This window comes from Hyla sarda, chromosome 7 (genome assembly GCF_029499605.1).
Source record: "Hyla sarda isolate aHylSar1 chromosome 7, aHylSar1.hap1, whole genome shotgun sequence".
In the NCBI taxonomy this organism is placed as follows: domain Eukaryota; kingdom Metazoa; phylum Chordata; class Amphibia; order Anura; family Hylidae; genus Hyla; species Hyla sarda.
Genome location: NC_079195.1, coordinates 113,847,554 through 113,871,252, shown reverse-complemented (window position 1 = coordinate 113,871,252; position 23,699 = coordinate 113,847,554). Strand labels below are relative to the sequence as shown.

Here is a 23,699-nt window from a genome sequence, read left to right as displayed (position 1 = left end):
AACAAAAAATACCTTGGACTGACACGCCGGGGGAGAGAGTGCAGGTGCAGAGGCATGACAGCACCTGCATTCTCTTTCTACTGACCTGTCAGTCTAAGTTTTTTGTTGTGATGTTACAATAAACTTACAAATGTTTTGTACTTCCTGCAGTGAGTGTCATGCTTTCTTATTATATGAAGATTGAACTTGTACTCTATGAATAGCTTAGCATCCAGCATCAAGTCACTAATACAGGAAAAAAAAACAAAGATAGGCAATATAGTAATCAATGGCTGACAGCATCTGTCCAGATATATACAGTGATCAACTTACAATGGCCTCAGGTTACAATGGTTTCAACATACAGTTGTCTTTTCTGGACCATTGTAACTTGAAACCCTACTCAACATACAATGTTATGGACAGTCCAGATCTGTGAAACATGTCAGTGGCTAGAAGAACTGACCGATCAGATGGGCATTCACTGGTAAAACACTTGTATTACTGAAGCGTATGCACTGAATTCCTGTTTGGTAGCGCCTTCCTACAAGGGAGGTATTGCATGTTCTCTACTACTCTTAACCTATGCCACAGTTAGCTGATCTTTTGGACACCAGGTAAGGGCGGCTTCATGTTACTTTTTTAGGACATTGCGTGTACTGTACAGGACCCTGAAGAAGCTCCTGTCCTCTACATAGACAGTGATTTACAGCTCCCAGCTGCTCTTTCTTCCTTGCTTTACCCATATTAGTTATCTACTTATTTTTGTTTGATCCTCACTTTTTCCTATTTTTGGATGACATTTTGGAGCTTCAGAACCAATTACCAGGTTTCCATAGAGTTATGATCTCAACATAAAATGGTAGTCCTGGTACCAATTAATATTGTAACTTGAGGGACCACTGTATATGAGAAAACAGAATGTCTTGTTATCATCATAAGAAAGAAACAAATGATAAGTCTTAAGCCTGTTAAGGCTGTATTTGTGCGAGATGGAGGGGGTATACAACACCCTCTCTAGGTGGAGTGTACAGGACTTACTGCAGGGGGCATGAGTATAGAATGCCTCCTGCATCTCAAGGCAGGGTTACATGAGGTTTTGCGGAACCCTCCCATCCCTCCCTTGCTTTATTCATTCATCTACAGGGTATGCCCTTGGATGCGGTTTATGGCACATCTCTGACCGCTTTGCTTAGGTTAATGTAATTCATTCAGGTATGTATGCAACATATGCAGCCTTCAGCACGAGTGTTAAGCCCCGAGTACAAATTGTTATTGTGGTCACTAGGTAGCATACTTAAAAAATAATTGTATGGGTAATCTAGGTGGTGTCCATGCATGTGGAGAAACAAGGGTTTCTCTATTTTCATTTCTTATGTCCCCCCTCACGTTCAGGAATGTATCTGCACAGTTACAAGCATAGCCAAGGACAAGAGGCCAGATACACAATGTTGGTAATTTTACATTTGGCATAATCCCTACATGTGTACTCCCTGCCATTGATATAACTTTTAAACAGCTTGCAGGGCTGGCCATATTCACAGGCTTTACAGGAGCACAAGTGATAAGTGCCAAAGATTTCCTCTTTTGGGAACCCTTGCTCTAAATACAATACAGGAAAGGCATCTATCAATGTATAGAACCCATGGATAGTAAGTATAGTGATACAAAAATATAGAAATTAAAATCATTTTCATGCACAAACACCTGTTCCGATGATGGCAAAGATAAAAGATGAGTGAACAATAGAACATGTCTGAAAAGCACAACAGGGAGTTGTATCGAAAGCACTAGACTTGTGGTCTTAGAATAATACAAACAGTTTTATCCCACATATTACATTATAACTAACCTTTGATATTCATTTGCATTTCTGTGAAATTTTAAATAATGTTATATTAAATTATATGACAATTATTATTCAACATTGTTACTGTGTTTCAAATCTGTTTTATTCTGAGACGGCAAGCAGTTGATTTTTTTTTCCAGATGGCATTAAATCGCTTCCTAAATGTGAAATTATAGGTGTTTTAGAAGATTAGCAGATAAAATATTAAGCATTTATGTGGACTGGAAAAAGTCCACTCGCGTAAGGAGTTTTAAGATGATAAATCCCTTTTGCTTCCTTTTGGAGCAGACGTCTATCCACATCTCCTTTTCTCATATTTACCCAAATGACCTCTATGACTTGAAAAATATATATATATTATGGGGTGTCTAGGTGATTGTCACACATGCAGAGAGACAAGGGTTTCTCTCTTTCAAGTCTTATGTTCCCAACATGTTCAGGAATATGTCTGCATAATTATCTGTGGGTTTTAATGTTAGTATTTTCACAATTGACATAATCCCTACATGTGTACTCCCTAGCACTGGTATAGCTTTTAAACACAATGGATGGCTAGATATACACACAAGGAGCCATAGTGATAAATGCTAAAGATTTCCCTCTCAAGCCATGTTTCCACACTTCTGAGAGGATGTAGTGGCTTTTTACTAACCGATCTCTTAAATTTTGCCCCTCCTATTATAGGTGATCATGGGTCTTGCCAGTTCTGCCACAACTGGATCGGCCAAGAGAACCTATCTTGTTGTTATTGAGACAGGTCAAGAATTCCAAATTTCTGCTTAGACCCCAAACAAATGGTGACGACTGGAAGAAATATTTAACTCAAAAGTGGAGGAAAGATGTTTTAAATGTAGAGAAACAAGAAATAATAGGAGTGCCAACAAAAAAATTGACACTAGTGTATAGAATATGTCTGAAATAACCATATGCAGAAGAAAAGAGAAAAAGATGCATAGGATAGCACTATATACATTTGGTTCAGTCAGACCAAACCTTAACTTGGACAGGTGCTGACCTGGTTTCCATGTATGTAGCCTCAAAAAACTGTAGATGCTATTTTGCTGTCTAAGGGTACAGTCCCATATAGCATACATGCAGCATATTTTGCTGTGTATTTGCTGCTGCATATATTCCTACCCATTGAGATCCATGGGTAGCAAAATCAGCTGCAGAAAATAGGCACCAAAATATGCTGTGTATACGCTACGTGGGACTGTACCCTAAGGGTTCGTTTCTACATGTTTTTGCTGCAGATTTGCTGCTGCATATTGTGCTGCCTATTGACTTAAATGGCCAGCAGACTCCGCAGAAGCAAGTCTGCAGCAGAAAATATGCACATGTGAACTTACCCTCAGGCTACTTTCAGACGAGCGGATCCACAACATATTTTATGCTGCGGATCTACCGCCAAAGGACACTTTCAGGGTGCCTCCGATGTGCCTGCTGGGACCTGCAATTCACCGCTATGAGCTTACTCCTTGCGATGTGCGATGCGCAGTATACCCACACATCACGGCTGCTCTCGGCCTAGCTCCGGGAGCAGGGGGAGCAGCCGCGATGTGTGCAAATATACTGCGCATGCGCGGCGACTCGCACAATGCAGCAGTGTGTCTGCTATGAGCAGGCACATCTGAGGCAGCACTGTGGGGTCCATCGTTGGCGGATGAGCAGCTTAAAATACACTGTGGATCCGCTCGTCTGAACAAACCCTCAGGGTGCATTCACACGTGCGTATTTTCTGCTGCATATCATCCGCAGATTTGCTTCATTGAAGTCAATGGGCAAATCTGCAGCAGATCGGCAGCAAAAATAGGCACGTGTGAAAAGGGGGGGGGGGGGGTCTCCATGTGCTACCCGCAGCAGATCTTCGCCAGCGGAATCTCTGTTGTTGAAAATCCTCTGCAGATCCCATTATAGTCAACAGGGTCTGCGGTGGATTTTTAACAGCAGAGATTACGCTGGTGAAAATCTGCTGCAGGTAGCACACAGAGACTCGTCCCTTTTCAAACTCACAGCGGGAGATCCACTGCGAGTTTGAAAAGAAATCCACTAGTGTGAACGAGCCCTTTGGCTGGGTTTCCACTTGGTAGTTTTTAGGAAAATTGACACTGCAGTTTGAGCCAAAACCAGAAGTGTATTCAAAAGTAACGTGAAACATAAAGAAAAAAAATCAGGCTAGATTCACACATACAAAGCTGCAGAGGGAAAATTTCCATCTAGACCATCGGAGTGCAGCCAGCACCGACTGAATCAGTCGGCACTAGGACCACGTAGTCATTGCCGTCCTTATAGAGAGCAATGTCTGCAGAGCAGATTCCATATAAATAAAGGGCAAGCATGTTCTTTTGGTGGAGGAATTTTAGCAGCAGAACGTCCTGTGCTTACGTTCCATAGTGTGTACTGTGCAGCGTAATCCCATTACAAGCATTCTGTAGTGTGAACTTAATGTTTGACTTCTCATTTCTGTTGGATCCATTTCGGGCTATGGAACAGAAACTGCAGTGGCAGTCGGCCAAAAAAAAAAAAAAAACTGTTGTGTGCAATTCCAGCCTTGGGGTCCATTCACAGGGCAGAATTCCCTGGTGGAATCCAGTGTAAACATTCTGCATGGAAATTCCATCGCAGCAGCCTCCCATTGCTTTAGAAGGGATTTTGCTGCACTGCGCACACCGCAGAATTTCAGCGGTGGTAAGTTCTGCCCATGGAAAGTAAAATTCTGCACAAAATTTTTTAATTCTCTCAGCAGAATCCTCTCGGAAATGCATTGCCGTCTATGGAAACACATTTATGAGTAGTCCTAGCCCCGACTGATTTAGTATGTCTAATCAAAGTTTTTTCCGGGCGAATATTCTGCCATCTGAATAAGCCCTTAAAGAGGTACTCCTCCCCTAGACATCTTATCCCCTAGACATCCGGTGCGCAGAGCGAATTTCCCTCCATGCCGGATGACTGGCAATGCGGGGAGGAGGCTTGTGAAGTCACGCACTGCTTGTGACGTTACAGCCATGCCCCCTCAATGCAAGTTAATGGGAGGGAGCGTGGTGGCCATCACGCCCCCTCCCATAGACTTGCATTGAGGGGGTGTGACTGTGACGTCAAGAGCAGTACGTGATGGATCGCGAGACCCCTGCAATCAGACATCTTATCCCCTTTTATTTTGGATAGGGGATAAGATGTCTAGGGGCAGACTACCCCTTTAAAGATTAGTTTTAATATGGTGGTTTTAGGTATAACAAGGCTGCATTGTCAAAATGCAGAGATGTACTTTAATGGGACACCTGCAAAGTTTGGTGTAAAAAAATGAAAAGAAAAATCCAGAAAGAAACTGTTCCTCTGCTTATGAAAAATAAAATAAAATGTATTCAAGTTTTAATAAAAAATCATGTTTAAAATAATGTAAATTGTCAGTACATATGGTCATAAACATGGACACAGCAAGGAATTGCATGACATACAGCATGTGGCTCCGGAGACAATGGTTGGAAACCATTGCTCTAAATACACAAAAGAACAGACAGGACAGGAAGTATAATGATACAAACATAAAAATAAAAATCATTTCAATGCACCTGTTCCAATGAAGGCAAAGATAAAAGTTGACTGAACAATATAACATGTATGAAAAGCACAACAGGGAGTTGTATTGAAAGCACTTAAAAAAATAAAAAGCTTTATAGGTGAATAGACTTGTGGTCTTACAGCAATACTAACAGCTTTCTGCCACACAATACATTCTAATTAAGCTTTGACGTTCATTTGCATTTCTGTGAAATAATGTCACAGTAAATTTTATTGAAAGACCGGAGACTTCACATTATTGCATTTTGTACTCTTTCTTTACTAATAGTAGCAAATAAATGGTTAACAGAATTCAGAGAATGAGAAGAAAAACTTGAACGGTACATCCGAACATGCTATGATATTATAACAACCAATAGGAATAGGACATAGTTGATATAAGCAGTTGATGTCCCAGAATATTCCTCTTTCTTTGATGATAACGTCCATCCTAATGAGTAGAGAGCTTCTAATAACTTTCTTGAAAAACTGTAGTAGATGAACAGTAGGAAGGAATCGGGAAAAAAATGAAGGAATGAGGATGAAGAGTCCAGTTATTGTCAGAGGATAAGTACTTCATTCACATTAACTATATATTCTATATAATTGTTTCACGATTTTATTTATTTATATATTTATTTTATTCAATTTATAATACAGCATAATTTAGTTTTTCCTTTTGTAATTCCACTTTGTATATTTTTTCCTTTTATAAATATATATTTTTCTTCCATATTTATTTTCCATATTTTTATTTTCCTTCTTTTATTTCCCCATTTTCGTTCATTATTCATTATTTATTTACTATTATTTATTTATTTATCGTCATTTCAATATATATTTCTTGTATATATATATATATATATCTATCTATCTTCACCTCATATATATACCATACTCATCTCCTAATATGTCCACTTCAGAGAAAAATTCTGAGAAAGAATTAGAGTTTATTACAGGTGACCAAATACAGACAATGGTCAAGAGACAATTTCTAAAACTGTGTCTTCTGCTTTAAATCAGTCTGCTATTCATAGACCTCCAATTATATGTTCCCCTCAATCTGAATTTTTTTGGTCAGCTGATGACACAGAAAAATCTTCCAAACACTGTAAATGCACGGCCAAAAAGAGGCATCTAAGTCCAACCGACCGATCCTCCCATAATAATCAAAAAGTCTGCAAGGGAGCAGGTCAGGTTTCTACTGAACGCTACACCCCGAGTTGTAGCACCATGACTGGTGGTGATAATATACACCTCAGACCCTCCATGAGGAAGTGCAAAAATGGGTTAAAAAGGCCTCTAAATGAGTCAAGCCTGACCCCTACCAGGAATCCTCCAGTGATTATTCTTCTTCTGAATCGGAGGTATCTGAACAAGCTGAAGAACTTTATACAGCTTCTTCTGATGAGAGTGAACCTAATTTACCTGAGGTTAAAAAACCTGATGAAATTATACTAGATGGGAGTGGGGTCCCTTATTTTGACCAATCATATATAAAACACCCCAGGTCTTGGAAATGGATCCCACAACCCCAGGTCCTTTTTTTTATTTATTTTTTATTATAAATTTTATACATACAGAGTCCATTAATGCTTACATCATTATCACCAAAGAAAAAAAAACAAAACCCCTCCCTCTCCCTTTTTCCCCCCTCCCCTTAAGACAGCCTGCCCGAAATCCATTGACTTCCTTCCTTTCCCCACTCCTCTCTTGCTCTTTTCTCCTTTTCACTATCTGCTCTCTCCTTTCTCCCAGGGTAGCCATTTATTCTCGATTTTTTTATTTCTTTCACTGTCCTTGAACCACAACAACTCATAAGTTCTAACCTTATTTATACCTCCTAACCATTCTTCCCTTGATGGAACCGCTGGGGCCAACCATTTCCTAAGAATCAAATTCTTTGCCGCTCCTAATACTCCAAGTATGAGATCAGTATGCTTAGTTCCCATTGTTCCTAGTCCATAAATTGCAACCTTAGGTTCAAAGAGCAATACCACACGTATTCTAGCTTTAATAGTTTCAAACACTACACTCCAAAATTTTAGCAACTTTGTACAATTCCATATCATATGTAACCAATTACTTCCCTCAAACCCACACTTGGGGCATTGTGCATTCTCCCTAACATTAATTTTATACAAAAATTGCGGTGAGTACTGTGCCCGATATACTAACATAAAAAAAGACACCCTATTATTTGCATTGATCATTGTTCTTCTAATATTCTTTAACACCAGTTTCCACACTTCTTCTGAAATCCCACCTATATCAAGTGCCTGTCCTAACCGTTTGACTACGTCCTCCCAACCCTTCTGACCTAACATTTTGTATAAAGTACTCATTTTTTTCTTTTCCCCCCCTGTGCACTTTTAATATATTCTGTAATGTGATAACACCCTACCTTTAATTTCCCTTTCGGTTCTTCCTGTCTCAAGGCGTCTTTTAACTGTACATAACCAAAGTAATTAGTATTTTTTAGATTAAAGCGTTCACTCAGACACTCCCAGTCTATTATTTTCCCATTTGTGCAAACCTGCTCTAACAACCTAATTCCTTTATCTTCCCAATTCACATATTCTGCAATTTTCTTTATTTCTGGGAAGTTCTCATTTTCCCATAAGGGGGTACACCACACACTACTCATTATCCCTGTTGCTGACTTCATACTATCCCATACTTGTACCAATAAATCTTTAGCTATGTTCTCCTCTTCTACACCCATCTTCAAACTCCCACTCTCCAACCACTCCCATATGGACCTATATTTCTTACACCCCCTTCCCAAATAATCCAACAGTGTTTGTTGCTCTTGAATAACCAATGTTAATTGGGATGCTATGAAGTATTGGTGAAAATTAGGGAGACCCAGCCCTCCTTCCTCTAAGGGATGGTACAAATATTGACTCTTGATCCTGACTCTTTTTCCACCCCATATAAGATTGTTTAATATACTTTCCAATTTTTTAAACCAAGTCTTATTAATCCATATGGGAGAAGCTCTCAAATAGTGTGTTATCATGGGGAGTAATACCATTCTCAGCAGTCCTATTCTATCTGCCATTCCCAATCTCATTTTCCTCCATGTATTTACCTTTCCCCTTACCTTCCCCAGCAGAGGTACCAAATTGAATCTCTCAAAATCCAAGACAGCACTAGAGATCTTAACACCCAGATATTCCAAACTATCATTAAGTCTTAGTACTTTTACAGGGCCAATAGGGACCTCAATTTCTTCATCCAAAGGCATGAGACCGGACTTCTGCCAATTAATTTTAATTCCTGAGAAATATCCAAATTTTTCCACTAACCTAATCACTTCCTGTTCTTTCTCTACCGGATTCCTAACAAACAAAAGCACACCATCGGCGTATAACAACATTCTTTTTCTATCCCCTTGTACCCCAAACCCTTGAAAAACTTTTGTGTTCCTAACCATAGCTGCTAGTGGCTCTATAAAGAGTGCAAATAATAAAGGTGATAACGGACATCCCTGTCTTGAACCTCTTTTTAAAAAAAACTTATTCGTAAATTTCCCATTAATACCAATTTTTGCTATAGGAGCTGAATAAACCATTTTCATAGCTTTTAAGAATAAAGTGCCCAAACTAAATCTTTCCACCACCCCAAAGAGGAAACCCCACTCCACCCTGTCGAACGCTTTGTTGGCGTCCAACGACAGGATGGAGCGGGAATCCCCTCCACGTGTTTGAATGTTAAGGAATGTCCTGTGTATATTGGAAAACATATTCCTACCTCTAATATATACATTTTTGGATCTGCAAGTCGCTTGACAAAGTGCAACACAATAAATTACGGTCTGAATGCCCAAGACCATCCTTACCCCTCAATGCGGCCATGACTCTGGATATTGATACGATCCTGACTAGATATTTATTGAAATCAGGAAAACATCCTTAAAAGGGTTTAGACCGCTCATTTTGGTCTTGTCAGGACAAATTTTTAGATGTCCTCGGCCCACTTGACCTGGCGGAAGTATCCATTTCTACTGGTACTCCAGTGGACATGGAAGTCCTCAAAGGATGGGCACAAAGGGCTATGTGCATCTTTGGCAATGCCAATGCGGCTATGTGTGCAGAAAGACACCGCACAATTTTAATGAAGATGGACTCACAATTGACCCATTTAGCCACCAACGAGTCCTCTACTCCCACAGATGGCCTTTTATTCGACCAAAACTTTTTAAAAGACATATCTAAATATGTGGGATCATTTTCATCCCTTGATAAAGCCCAGACTTTAGTTAAAAAGGTCTTTAATTCTAAGGTTTTTGGCAAGGCCGGAAGATGAAGGGGCCGCTTTTCCGGCCGCACAATGCAATACAGACTACCTCAAAGAGGCTCCATACAAAAAAATCCAGATAGGTCTTCCTTCCCTGTCCCTTCCCCACAACCCTCCCCTTTCTTTCCCTACAGGGGCAGACCTTGGAGATCTAGAGCTCGTAGCATATTTACTCGTTCCAGACCATCTCCAGGTAAGTCTATTCATCCCACATACCTCGAGGGGGGAGACTCCAATATTTTTTCCAAAATTGGAAATTGTTAACCTCAGATCTATGGATACTCAACACAGTCCAAGGCTATCAAATAGATTTTGTTTCCATCCCTACTCAATATCACCTTCCCCATCCAATTACATTTTCTATTTCAGACCAAAAACTGGTAGATACAGAAATCCAAGCTCTTTTCTTAAAGAATGCCATAATTCCTCTACATTCCCAAACACATGGCTTCCTCTCTTCATCTTATTCATCTCCATACTCAATGGACTCTTTCCTTCCTCCAAGATCTAGGTTTCCTAATAAATCAAGAGAAATCGATTCTATCTCCTTCCAAAGAACTGGAATTCCTAGGCTTCTTGGTGAACACCCATACTGCTATTCTGAGTCTTCCTTCCAAAAGACTAAAAACCATATGAAAAGAAATCCGATCTGATCTCCATAGCAAGGATTGTATGTCTTGTTTCGGCTACAATACAAGCCATTTTCCCAGCCCCTCTCCATTACAGGGCACCTCAGAGATTGAAAATCAAGCATCTCAGAGAGGGTCTTGCTTATTCCGACTAAATTTGCATTTTGCCGGAAGCGAAGGAAGAACTTCTATGGTGGCTGCAACACATTCAATCTTGGAACGGAACGACAATTTTCCATTCAAAACAGGATTTTTCTATAGAATCCGATGCAAGCCTCATTGGATGGGGGGCCCGTTGCGGTCATCAAACTACAGGAGGAAAATGGTCTCCTTCCGAAGCCAATCTCCACATAAATTGTCTAGAACTTCTAGCGGAATTCTTCGCTCTAAAGAGCTTCATGACACATCATTCTCATTGTTGTGTCCTTCTTCGGATGGACAACATTTCTGCGGTTCAATATATAAACCGTCTAGGTCCAAATTAATAGCCAACATTACAAAAGATCTATGGCATTTTTGTCTCAACAAAGACATTATCTTGAAGGCTGAATATCTTCCAGGCTTGTCCAATACCGTCACGGTTTGGAAGTTCCGATTCCTCACCAACTCCAGCGACTGGAAATTGGACCCCATTGTTTTTCAACAAATTTCTTCTCTATGGGGACCCTTTTATCTAGATCTTTTCACTTCTCGACTGAACAAACAATTACCTTGTTTCTTCGGTTGGCGTTCAGATCCAGAATCCTCAGGTTTAGATGCCTTTCGACAGACTTGGCCCATGGAAACGCTTTATGCTTTAACTCGTTTTTCCCTAATATCCAGGATCCTCCTACATGTTCTCATTGAACTTGATTGCTTGGAAAATTTCAGGCCACTTTTGAATTTCTGAGTCAACAAAACAAATCTTATCTGAAACCTGGGCCCCAGGTACCAAAATCAGCTTATAGATCGGCCTGGGGAATTTGGATTTGTTGGTGCTCACAATGAGATCTGGATCCCTTACATGCACCTTTAGTCCATATTCTTAATTTTCTCTCTTCTGTTTCTGATTCTGGTAAAGCTTACTGTACTATTAATTTATATAGATCTGCTATATCCTTTTATCATTCTCCGATCGACTCCATTCCGGTTGGTAAAAATCCTCTTATATGTAAAGTTTTAAGAGGTATTCGCCTTAAGAGACCTCCTATGCCTAAACACCATTCAACATGGGATGTTAATCTTCTATTAAATCTCTTCTTCCTGGGAAGATAACGACTCCTTATCCTTGAAATTCCTTTCTTTCAAGCTTACTTCTCTTTTATGTCTAATTTCAATTAAACGAATTTCCGACATTAAAGCTGTTGACCTTTCTCATAGACAGTATGTTCCTAACGGAGTACTTTTTTCGATTTTAAGACGCACAAAAACAAATCTTTCATCAGTCTTCTGTCCTTCTTTTCCACATAATGATAAATTAGGTGTTGTACATTGTCTTAAATCTTATGAACAGAAGACTTCATCTCTTAGACATTTATCTTCCACTCAATTATTGATTTCATATTCTAAACCTCAATTACCAGTATCGTCTCCTACTTTAGCCAGATGGATCAAAAATCCATGATATTAGCAGGTATTGATGTATCTATCTTTAATGTACATTCTACCAGAAATGCTATGTCTACAAAAAAAATTCAATCTGGCAGCTCTTTATCTGACATTCTTAAAGCCGCAGACTTGTCTTCTGAATCCACTTTTAAGATGTTTAATTTTAAACCAGTAGTCGGTAGTTGTTTAATATTCTTTTATATTCATTTCACATATTCTATTATATATAGACTATATATTGTCTATTATTTATTATTAGCTTTAAACTTGCAATAATGTGAAGTCTCCAGATTTTCCTAGTCCTAATGACAGAAAATATGGATTTTATTAAAGACAGGAAACGAACATTATCCCTCCCATATAAATCTCATACCTATTTTCTTAACTTACATGTTTTTTGTTTATTTTTCATTTCAGGATATTAATATCTTCATGATATCAAACATTATTCCACATCGTTATATATCTTTTCTTTCAGTTGAACTCTACATATGTGTACCGTAACTGGACTCTTCATCCTCATTCCTTTATTTTTTCCAGATTCCTTCCTACTGTTCATCTACTACAGTTTTTCAAGAAAGTTATTAGAATCTCTCTACTCATTAGGATGGATGTTATCATCAAAGAAAGAGGAATATTCTGGGGCATCAACTGCTTATATCAACAATGTCCTATTCCTATTGGTTGTTATAATATCATAGCATGTTCGGATGTACCGTTCAAGTTTTTTCTTCTCATCCTCTGAATTTTGTTAACCATTTATTTGCTACTATTAGTAAAGAAAGAGTGCAAAATCCAATAATGTTCATCTCCTGTCTTTAATAAAATCCATATTTCCCATCATTAGGACTAGGAAAATCTCCACTTATATGACAATAATTATTCAACATTGTTACTCTGTTTCAAATCTATTTTGAAACACAGCAAGCAGTTTTCAGTTGGTATTAAAATGCTTTCTAAAGTTGTAGGTGTTTTAGAAGATGAACATGAACAATTGAGCATTTACATGGGCTGGAAAAAAGTATGTGATTTCCATATTTTTAGGTTTAATTCCTCCTCACATAATGGATTTAACATTTATCAGTATGCAGAATCTTTTTTTCCCCAATGCATTTTGTATCCAGTTGTAAGCACATCCTTAGGACATCTTTATAATTGAATTATCCATGGCCGAAAGTGTATGGGGCCCATAGGCTCCTGGAACGACAGCTTGGCACCCCTTCATGACATGGTAGCATGATTATGTAATTATGCTGCGAGTATCCATATCTGTGTGCCAAGCCTGGCTAACTGAGGCCAGATCGGCACCTAGCGAGGATGACATGAGAGCAAACAACTAATAGGTAAGTATCTTATAGGTAACTATATAGTGGGGGGATATTATCGAATTCCTTAATTTAAGAAGGCGCAATATACAATTCATTGATAGGGCACAGTCTATGTAACTAATTCATATATGGGGGCACTTTACATAATTGATACATAACTATTATTAAATTCATATATATCTAGGGCACAGTATAGAATTAATTTAATTTAAATATTTTGAATTCATATATTGGGCACAGTATATAAATTATATATATACACATACACATATAAATAGGAGTACATTTAAATTATATATGGACACAGTGAATTAATACATTCATATATGGGGAACAGTATGTAATTTATGTGAGCACACTATATAATGAATATATACATGGGACACAGTTTATGATTAGTTCATATATGGGCAAAGTTTAAAATTTATATATGGGGAACAGTATGTTGAATCATTTATGGGGCACACTATATAATTAACTAATACGACATAGTGTATAATTTATTTATTTATGGGGCACGCTGTTTTGTAACTTTTGGGGGCTTCCGTTTCCACGTAGTAAATTTTTTGGTAAAAATGACACCTTACCTTTATTCTGTAGGTCCATACGATTAAAATGACACCCTACTTATATAGGTTTGATTTTGTCGTACTTCTGGAAAAAATCATAACTACATGCCGGAAAATTAATACGTTTAAAATTGTCATCTTCTGACCCCCTAAAACTTTTTTTATTTTTCCACGTTTGGGGCGATATGAGGGCTCATTTTTTGCGCCATGATCTGAAGTTTTTAGCGGTACCATTTTTATATATTTTTATATATACCATTTTGAAAGGACTTAATGATCACATTTTATTAATTTTTTCATGATATAAAAAGTGACCAAAAATGCACTATTTTGGACTTTGGAATTTTTTTTCGCTTACGCCATTGACCGTGTGGTTTAATTTATGATATATTTTTATAATTCGGACATTTCCACACGCGGCGATACCATATATGTTTATTTTTATTTACACTGGTTTTTTTTTTATGGGAAAAGGGGGGTGATTCAAACTTTTAATAGGGAAGGGGTTAATTGATCTTTATTCACTTTTTTCTCACTTTTTTTTTGCAGTGTTATAGCTCCCATAGGGACTTATAACACCGCACACACTGATCTATTACATTGATCACTGGTTTCTCATTGGAAACCAGTGATCGATGATTCTGCCGCTTGACTGCTCATGCCTGGATCTCAGGCACTGAGCAGTCATTCGGCGATCGGACAGCGAGGAGGCAGGTAGGGATCCTCCAGCTGTCCTGTAAGCTGTTCAGGATGCCGCGATTTCGCCATGTCTATCCCGAACAGCTCCCTGAGCTAACCGGCATGCTTTCACTTCCACTTTAGACGCGGCGTTCAACTTTGAACGCCGTGTCTAAAGGGTTAATAGTGCGCGGCACCGCGATCAATGCCGCGCGCTATTAGCCACGGGTCCCAGCCGTTGTTAGAGGCCGGGCCCGACCTGCTTTGATGCGGGGCCACGCCGTGGCCCCGTGTTATAGATCGGGAGCGGACTCATGACATAACGTTAAGTCATGGGTCCTTAACAGGTTAATTCATTTATGAGACATAGTATATAATGAATTTACATTGCAGATTAAATTATAAAATTTCATGAAGGCACAATGTATTAATTTAAATATGGGGCACAGTGTATAATTATTCATATATGGCACACAATATATACTGTGTTTATTGGGGTATAACACGCACCCTCATTTTACCAAGGATATTTGGGTAAAAAAAGTTTTTTTATCCAAATATCCTTGGTAAAATAAGGGTGCGTGTTTGCATGCGTATAGCCCGATACACCCCCAGGAAAGGCAGGGGGAGAGAGGCCGTCGGTGCCCGCTTCTCTCCCCCTGCCTTTCCTTGGGTCTAGAGCCCTGCTGCCGCCACTTCTCTCTCGCTGGCTATCGGCGCCGCTGCCCGTTCTCTCCCCCTGACTATCGGTGCCGGCGCCCCATTGCCGGCGCCGATAGCCAGGGGGAGAGAAGCAGCGCCGGCAATGGGGCAGCAGCGCCGACAGCCAGGGGGAGAGAAGGGGCAGCGGCACCCATTGCCGGCGCCGCTGCCCCGTTGCCTCCCCCATCCCCGGTTGTATAATTACCTGTTGCCGGGGTCGGGTCCGCGCTGCTTCAGGCCTCCGGTGTGCGTCCCATTCATCGTTGCTATGCACTGCATGGCGCGGCGCAATGACGAGTGACATCATTGCGCCGCGCTGTGCAGTGCATAGCAACGACGCAGGGGACGCACACCGGAGGGCATCATGTGTGGAGGTGTTATATTCAGAGTTTACAGCATCTGTCTGGGTCATATTCAGGGACACAGAATTTTATTGTATTAAATTTAGAGAGTACAGTATTTGCCAGGGCAATACAGAATTTGCCAGGGCAATATTCAGATGGTACATTGTGTGGCAGGGCTACATTTAGAGGCTACAGTGAGTGGAAGGATTATAGTCAGGGGGCACGGTGTCTGGCAGGGTTATATTATTGTCTTCACATAGAGGATGAGGATCTGATCACAAAAAGACTTAGACATAGTTGCCCATAGCAACCAATCATATTGCTCCTTTAATTCTCAAAAAGGCCTCTGAAAAAGAAAAGAAGCAATCTGATTGGTTTTATGGGCAACTGGTCAACTTTACCTCTGCACAATTTTTGATAAATCTCCCCCTTTGTGTAGAAGTTAGATGAATTATGCTGCAGCATGACACATAATAGTAGTTTCCTATCACACAATAATGATGGAAAGAGACCATGTAAAAGAGTGTTTAAATACAATTAAAAATTGTTCACAACAGGTGCATAAGTTACTTATTGACTTTATTTTAAACAGGCTATAACCCTCATGTAATACACATATAGACTGGGTCACCCAGATCAAAAAAGATATATTATTGTATCCATGTCCTGACCGGAAAATAAAAAACAATCATGTTGTTTTAAAGGAAATGTTTAGATGGTTCCAATGAGCATTGCTAACTGATTTTTTTTTTTTTTTTTGCAGGTTCCGTTGTATTGTATATCCATTTCGACAAAAGTTGACTCTACGAAAAGCTATATTCACGATCATTGTCATATGGGTTTTAGCTCTAATTATAATGTGTCCATCAGCAGTCACTCTGACAGTGACCAAGGATGACTATCACTTCATGGTAGACGACTACAATAATTTCTATCCTCTCTACACCTGTTGGGAGGCTTGGCCTGATAAGCAAATGCGAAAGATCTACACAACAGTCCTGTTTTCTCATATATATCTCGCTCCCCTCACCTTAATTGTCATCATGTATGCACGCATTGCATTCAAACTCTTTAAATCATCTGCCTCCATCCAAGGATCAATGTCTGAAGAACACGAAGGTCGTAGAGTATCCAAGAGGAAAGTAAGAGTAATAAACATGTTAATTATTGTGGCGCTTTTCTTCACAGTTTCTTGGCTGCCGCTTTGGACCTTAATGCTGCTCACAGATTATGGAAATCTTAATGATCATCAGATTAACATAATTGCTGTATATATATTTCCTTTTGCTCATTGGTTGGCCTTCTTCAACAGTAGCATCAATCCCATCATATATGGCTACTTTAATGCGAATTTCCGTCAGGGTTTTCAGGAGGCCTTTAAAGTTCAATTCTGCTCAACAAAAAGAGAGCACAAAGAAACATATTCAGAAAGGAAAAACAGTGGGTTCATGTTTGGTGTAAGAAATAGGATTTTTGTTGAAGTACAACCCAGCGATTCAGCTCAAGGATCAGACTCATGCAACAGTACAACAGCAAAAAGTGGTATGTTCTCCTTAAGAAGTGGGAGGATAGCCCATCATGGTATGGTGGTTGAAGAGATTGACAATAAAGGCTCCAATAATACTGTCAGCATTCCAGCATGGGACATTTAATCTGTTAAAACTTCTCTTTGTGCTGAATATGTCAGATGAAAGGATTGCTAAAATAAATGTATCTTGTGTATCACCAGGTGATGATAAAGATTGTGTGTGATGTTGGTAATAGGCTCCAAATGTATTATAAACTAGCTGAGTACCCAGTGTTGCCTGGTTTTTCCTTCCTAATCCTTGTTGGGGAGGAAAATAAACAAAAGGAAGAAGCTTTTGACTTCATATCCCATCTTCATATATTGTTGTCATGTCCCGATCCCATATCCCATCCTCCTATCCCGACCTGCTATCCCATCCTCCTATCTCGACCTCCTATCCCGTCCTCATATCTCGACCTCCTATCCCGTCCTCCTATCTCGACATCATATCGCTTCCTCATATCCTGTCCTCCTATCTCGACCTCCTATCCCAACCTCCTTTTCCGTCCTCCTATCTCGACCTCCTATCCCGTCCTCCTATCCTGTCCTCCTATCTCGACCACCTATCTTGACCTCTTATCCCGTCCTCCTATCTTGACCTCCTATCCCGTCCTCCTATCTTGACCTCCTATCTCTACCTCCTATCACTTCCTCATATCCCGTCCTCCTATCCTGTCCTCCTATTTCGACCTCCTATCTCGACCTCCTATCCCGACCCATAATATGTATACCAGGTATTGAAATATCTCCAGCCGTACTGAGGTTTTGTGGGAACATATATTTACCATTGATTTGAATGGGACAAAAACCCTGACCCTCACAAATGGGGGTAGTTAAGGGTAAATTAACTATCCTATATTTTAAGAGGACATATAAGTAACATGTGACCAAGTATTATCGAAATATCTCCAGCCGTTTGGAAGTTATGCAGTAACATATATTTCCCATTGACTTGTATGGGACTTTAAACAAAAACCCTGCCCCTGGCAAATGGGGAGTGAGTAAGGGTTAAATTACCTATCCTATGTTTGTTGTTGACATATAAGTAACATGTGTGCCAAGTTTCATGTTAATATCTTCAGCCGTTTGGACGTGATGCTGGAACATACACACATACATACACACAAACATACACACATTGGGGGAGATTTATCAAAACCTGTGCAGAGGAAGAGTGGTGCAGTTGCCCATAGCAACCAATCAGATTGCTTCTTTCATTTTCCACAGGCCTCTTTAGAGGCCTGTGGAAAATGAAAGGAGCGATCTGATTGGTTGCTATGGGCAACTGCACCACTCTTCCTCTGCACAGGTTTTGATAAATCTCCCCCTTTGGCCCTCATTTACTATTGCAAACCCAACATGTTTTGTCGGGTCGTGCCCCAGATTCTGTTGCATTGCGCCAGAAATTCTGTCTGCGCCCGATTTTGGGCCAGAATTGAAAAAACCCGACTAACTCTCCATTTTGCTAAGAAAACCCAAAAGGGGCGTGGCTGTCGGGAAAGGGGGCGTGGTCCCCGACGTTTTCACAAAAACCTAACATATTTACTAAGGTTTCCACATAAAATGTGGTGCATTTGAGATGAGGAAAACCAGACAGATCAGAGCATGCGTAAAAAAAGCAAAGTGTTGGAAAAGTGGAAAATGTAGGGAAACCTTAGTAAATACTGTGGAAAATAAATTGTAGGGCCATTGAGATATATATATATATATATATATATATATATATATATATATATATAGATAGATAGATAGATAGATAGATAGATAGATAGGATTTTTTTATTTATTGTGCTCAGCCTGGAGGGAAACCTAAAAAAAAAAAAAAAGCATATAGTTACCTCCCTTGTTCCTGCCGCCACTGTTCTCCAGGAGCCAGTCCTATTGCACAATGTTAGGCTGGGTTCACAGTATGTTTTGTCCCATACGGGACCGCATACAGCAGGGGGAGCTGAAAACTTGCACTCCCGTATGCCTTCGTATCCGGTCCCATATGTAATTCATTTCAATGAGCTGACCGGAGTGAAACGCTGACTCCGGTCGGCTCTTTTTTGCCCCGTATGCGGTTTTCCACCGGACCTAAGATCGTAGTCGACCACGATTTTAGATGCGGTGGGAAAACCGCATACGGGGCAAAAATGAGCCGACCGGAGTCTGCGTTTCACTCTGGTCAGCTCATTGAAATGAATTACATAAGGGACCGCATACGAAGGCATACGGGAGTGCAAGTTTTCAGCTCCCCCTGCCGTATGTGGTCCCGCATGCGACAAAATGTAGTGTGAACCCAGCCATAGCAGTGTTTGAGGTCTGTGCATTCAGTCAGTGGCAGGGCTCCATTCTGGCCCCTGATTAGTGGGGCAGGAGTACAAGAGTCCACCCCAAACACAGCAAGTGGTTTTAAATAGGACCAGCTCTGGGACAGCAGCAACGGCAGGAGCAATATAGAAGTATATGTCTTTTTATGTTTCTCCCCAGGCTGAGCACAATAAATTTAAAAAAATCTACTTGGCATACCCCTTTAATTGGATCAGGTGAAGAAATTAACACTTTCATATGCTTATGAACATTTGATGAGATTTTCACATCACCATTAGTGGATCATATATGTTGTTATATATATTGTCTAATTGTAAAATATTTTTTCTATAGTGGTATACTGATTCCAGTATATTCTCAGTGCATAAAATAATAAAATGAAATGGGATTTTCAGTTTATGTAAAGTAAATTAAGTTTAATCATTGTATAAATGTTGGCAAATGCAAATACAAAATACTTTGTTTCAAGGTCTCTGTTTGATTATGGAGGATGGAAACAGTTTTTATATATGGTATGACTTTGACATAGACAAAAAGGAAAAAAGTTTCAGCTCACCCCACCATGTATGTGAGTCCACAGAGAAAATTCGGCCAGGCGCACGTAGCAGCCGTTTGCAGGAGTAGATCAGCACAGAGTAAACCTCAGGTGTGGTGAAGTATCCCAGCAATCAGGCGATGATTTCATAAAACATGCATTTCAAATAACATTACACGACGAGATCGATAAAATCACATAGTGACCAACGCGTTTCGGGTTTACCCTTTGTCAAGGTCTAATCTTCACATAATACTTTTCCGAATAAAGGCAACTGTAGCCATATAGGTCCCTCCGTCTTGCTCCTAATCATGATCCCTTCCTGTTTATATCAAAACACCAATTAACCCTTACAAATGTAAATAGTATTCACAGAAATTGAAATAATTCTGACAATTCTTATATATTTCAATACCATATATGAAACGATGTCAATATTAAGAATGAAGATTATAATGGCCATGAATCAATATATAGCCACTCTTCAATATCAACAGCATTACACAGAATTACTCAAAGCCGCAAAGTGTGAATAAGGCATAAGAACACTGCTATAACATATAGAAACTCAATTAAAAAAAGCACGATATCTGTTCTATAATACATACCTTGTGGAAAACGAGACCCCATTTTTACAATCCAAAAGGCTTCACGTGTAACTAACTTCTTACGCCTGTTTCCCCCACGGGGAGGTTTAGTAACTCTTTCAATTGGAGTCACTCACATGGAGGAATAACCTCCATTATGTGTGTCTCGAAAGTGTCTGGATGCGCCCGAAAGCGCTCTCGTGTGAACAAGGTAAGTGGGTCTTGCATCAGTGATGTGTTCGGAAATTTTATGTTTGAGTTTTCGTGATGTTGAACCTATATATTGTAGTTTGCATATAGAGCAGGTAATGCAATAAACTACATAACCCGTCTCACAAGAAATATAGGAATTGATGTTGTGATACTGACCATTTGACTCTGACTTAACAGATATTATTTTAACCATGTATTTGCAGGTAGAAAATCTAGCCTTTACCGCAATGTACTGACTCTTTGTATCTCAGCCAGGCAGAACTATCCGGGTTGTTAGTGCATTTTTCTGATCCTACAAAATGACTAGGTGAAACAATGTTACCAATTGTACAATTGTGCTTGGCAACACAGCAATATCCAGACTGCAAGATTTGATCCAGTATCTGATCCTGTTTTAAAAAATTGAGATTATTCATAACAATATTTTTGATTTGTGGGAACTGTTTAGAAATTACTGTCGAAAAAACACGAACTCTATTGCCAACCTTTGATTCTGTATAAATTGCATTTTTCTTGCCTGAATAAAGAAAATCCTTTCTGTTTTTGGTCCTCACTATACCTTCTGCTCTGGAAATCTGTGACTTTGACATAGGTTGTGATGCCAATGAGGAGGATGGTCTGACTTTCTTGTGACGCAGTAGCTTTGTGGTCTGGCTGGACCCTGTATGTCCCCATAAAGACCCATGCAACTTTTGTAATTGGGAGTCAGCACAGTTAAAAAATCCTAGCCCCCAGGGTACACTATGGTGTGGTGTCTGAATGGTGCTGGTGTACCTAAATTGGTATATGCAAATGACTTAATCCAGACAGTAGGGCACCTGTCAGATGCAGAGAACCATTTTAATTAACTTTAACTCCCTAAAATTTCCCAGTGCCTGCCTGACAGTGAAGAATATCTAAAAATAAATTGTTACATGTGGACGGTTCATATAGGACTTCAGCACCCCTAGGGACAAAAATGTATTTCTAGGCATGAAGGAACAGGGTATGATTTGTGACTACAGATAGAGTTGCTTTTAGAGCAGTGTCAAGAACAATACAAGTTAAATACTGAAAATCTAGTAAATAAACTGTCTGCAATACTTGCTTCAAAGACTGAGGGTTCTCAAAGGTACTCATCCATTATTGTGGCCTCCAAAAATAAGTTTGCTGTCCACTGTTGATTAAAAGCAAAGTACAATACATACATAGGAAAAACACAGTCAATATTTCTAGACCTTGACTTTCAGAACGTACAGTGCAATGATATTATATTTTCTTGCTATTCATGTGATTTATGTAATCTATTTACTACGTACTGCACAGAAGGGCCTTGTATTTAAAAAAAAAAGTCATATATATAGTGTTTTTCTTTTGCACTGTGTGTGGATGTCCTGTAAGAATTTTTAAATCTACAGAACAATCAACTGCAAAGATAATCATATTTAAGTTCACCAATAGCTTGTGAATTATCTGTAGCTGTAATTTTTGACATTGATGTTAGAAAATAAAATATTTCATTATTTTTTATACCTGTGTTGTTGTCTTACATCCAAGAAACTCTAAATATCAATTCAAAATACTATTTCTTAGTATGGTCTCAGTATTAACCATGGTACTTGGCACACCAGGGCATATTTTATGTCCCGAGTCTCAACCTGACTATGAGGTGAGCACAGGAGCTGCACTCGCATCGTAGGCCCCAGCCAGGGACCCGCCGATAGTGGTAGACATCAGTAATCATGCTAATGCATGCCATTATCCCTTCAGATGCCTTGATCAGTACAGATCACGGCATGGGAAGTGTGCGGTGGTTGTACAGAGGACTGATCGGACCACCCACAGTGAAAACGCAGTGGTTCAATCAGTAAAAATGGTCGCTGAAGCTATACTCACCTGCTCCCAGCCATCTGCTGTGATTTTCTACTCTTGTCAACCTTCTAGCAGACCAGAAAAGCAGATAACACTGATTAGTGCTATGCCTATGCATAACACTTATCAGTATTAGCAATCTAAAGATTACAATAAATGGTAAAGAAAAAAAAATGTTTTAATAAAAGTGACTAAGCCCCTCTCCCAATAAAAAATAAAACTCAACTCTTTTCCCAATAGTAAAAAAAAACAGTTTTGACGGGTGGCATGGCCTGGCAGCTGAGTCGGATGGTTGCACGCTAATTCAGCTCCTCTACCTGCCTGCCAAAGCGACTGATATACAGCACATCACCGCTCGCAATTGGCCTCTTTTGTACCCTAAAGACCTCCTGCCATGCCATTGAGAAAGAAAAAGACACTCTGCTGCCACTCTTTAGCTAAATTCTGCTTTTCCCGGTAGCGGCTGCGCATCCGTGGCACCGCAACCACACTCACCTCATGGCAGAAATAGAGCAGCAATGCTTTCCCCGCTACGCCACAGATCAGCTTCTGCCCTGTACTGAATGTGGCCCCTGACACGGGGACTCCCCGGGGTTTGGTGGACATGCCAGTTCACCCACTCACAGCGTTCTGGAAACCCGTCCGGAACCATGCAGCTCCTGCTCGTCGCCGGGGATCGTGGGTTGCTTCCCTACTCAGCGACGGCTGCAGCTATCCAGGGCATCGCAGCATCAGGAGGTAGGAACTTACCCTCTCATGAGAGCCCCAGCTGACAGCTCAGACTTATTGGCTGCACTTCCAGTATTAAATCAGTCTCTGCAATGAAAGACATGCTGTTACTGTTACGCACCACCTTCCTCCAAGATATTCACAACATTGTGCAGCCCATACAAAATGAAGTAAACCTGGGTGGCAGGGTGGACCATTTGGAGACTATATTTGGAGGCTTTGCAGACTCGCATAACTCCCTCATAGACTTACACTACGAGGCTGAAGACACTATTGCAGCTCTGCAAGTGAAAGTGGCGGACTTGGAGGACCGCAGCTGCCACAACAATGTAAAACTAAGGGTGCCTGAAACAGTTGCCCCGGCAGACATTTCGGATTA

General features: G+C 40.0%; 1 protein-coding gene across 4 annotated transcripts in view; it reads left to right on the top strand.

The window, feature by feature from the left end:
• Nucleotides 1-18,272, top strand: part of NPFFR1 (neuropeptide FF receptor 1) — a 458,339-nt gene extending 440,067 nt beyond the window's left edge. For all 4 annotated transcript variants that reach the window (XM_056530486.1, XM_056530488.1, XM_056530485.1 and 1 more), the window contains exon 4: nucleotides 16,289-18,272. In XM_056530486.1, coding sequence (XP_056386461.1) covers nucleotides 16,289-17,177 — 889 coding nt within the window. In that variant the 3' untranslated portion in view covers nucleotides 17,178-18,272. The remainder of the gene's footprint in view (nucleotides 1-16,288) is intronic.
• The last annotated feature ends 5,427 nt before the right edge of the window (nucleotides 18,273-23,699 follow it).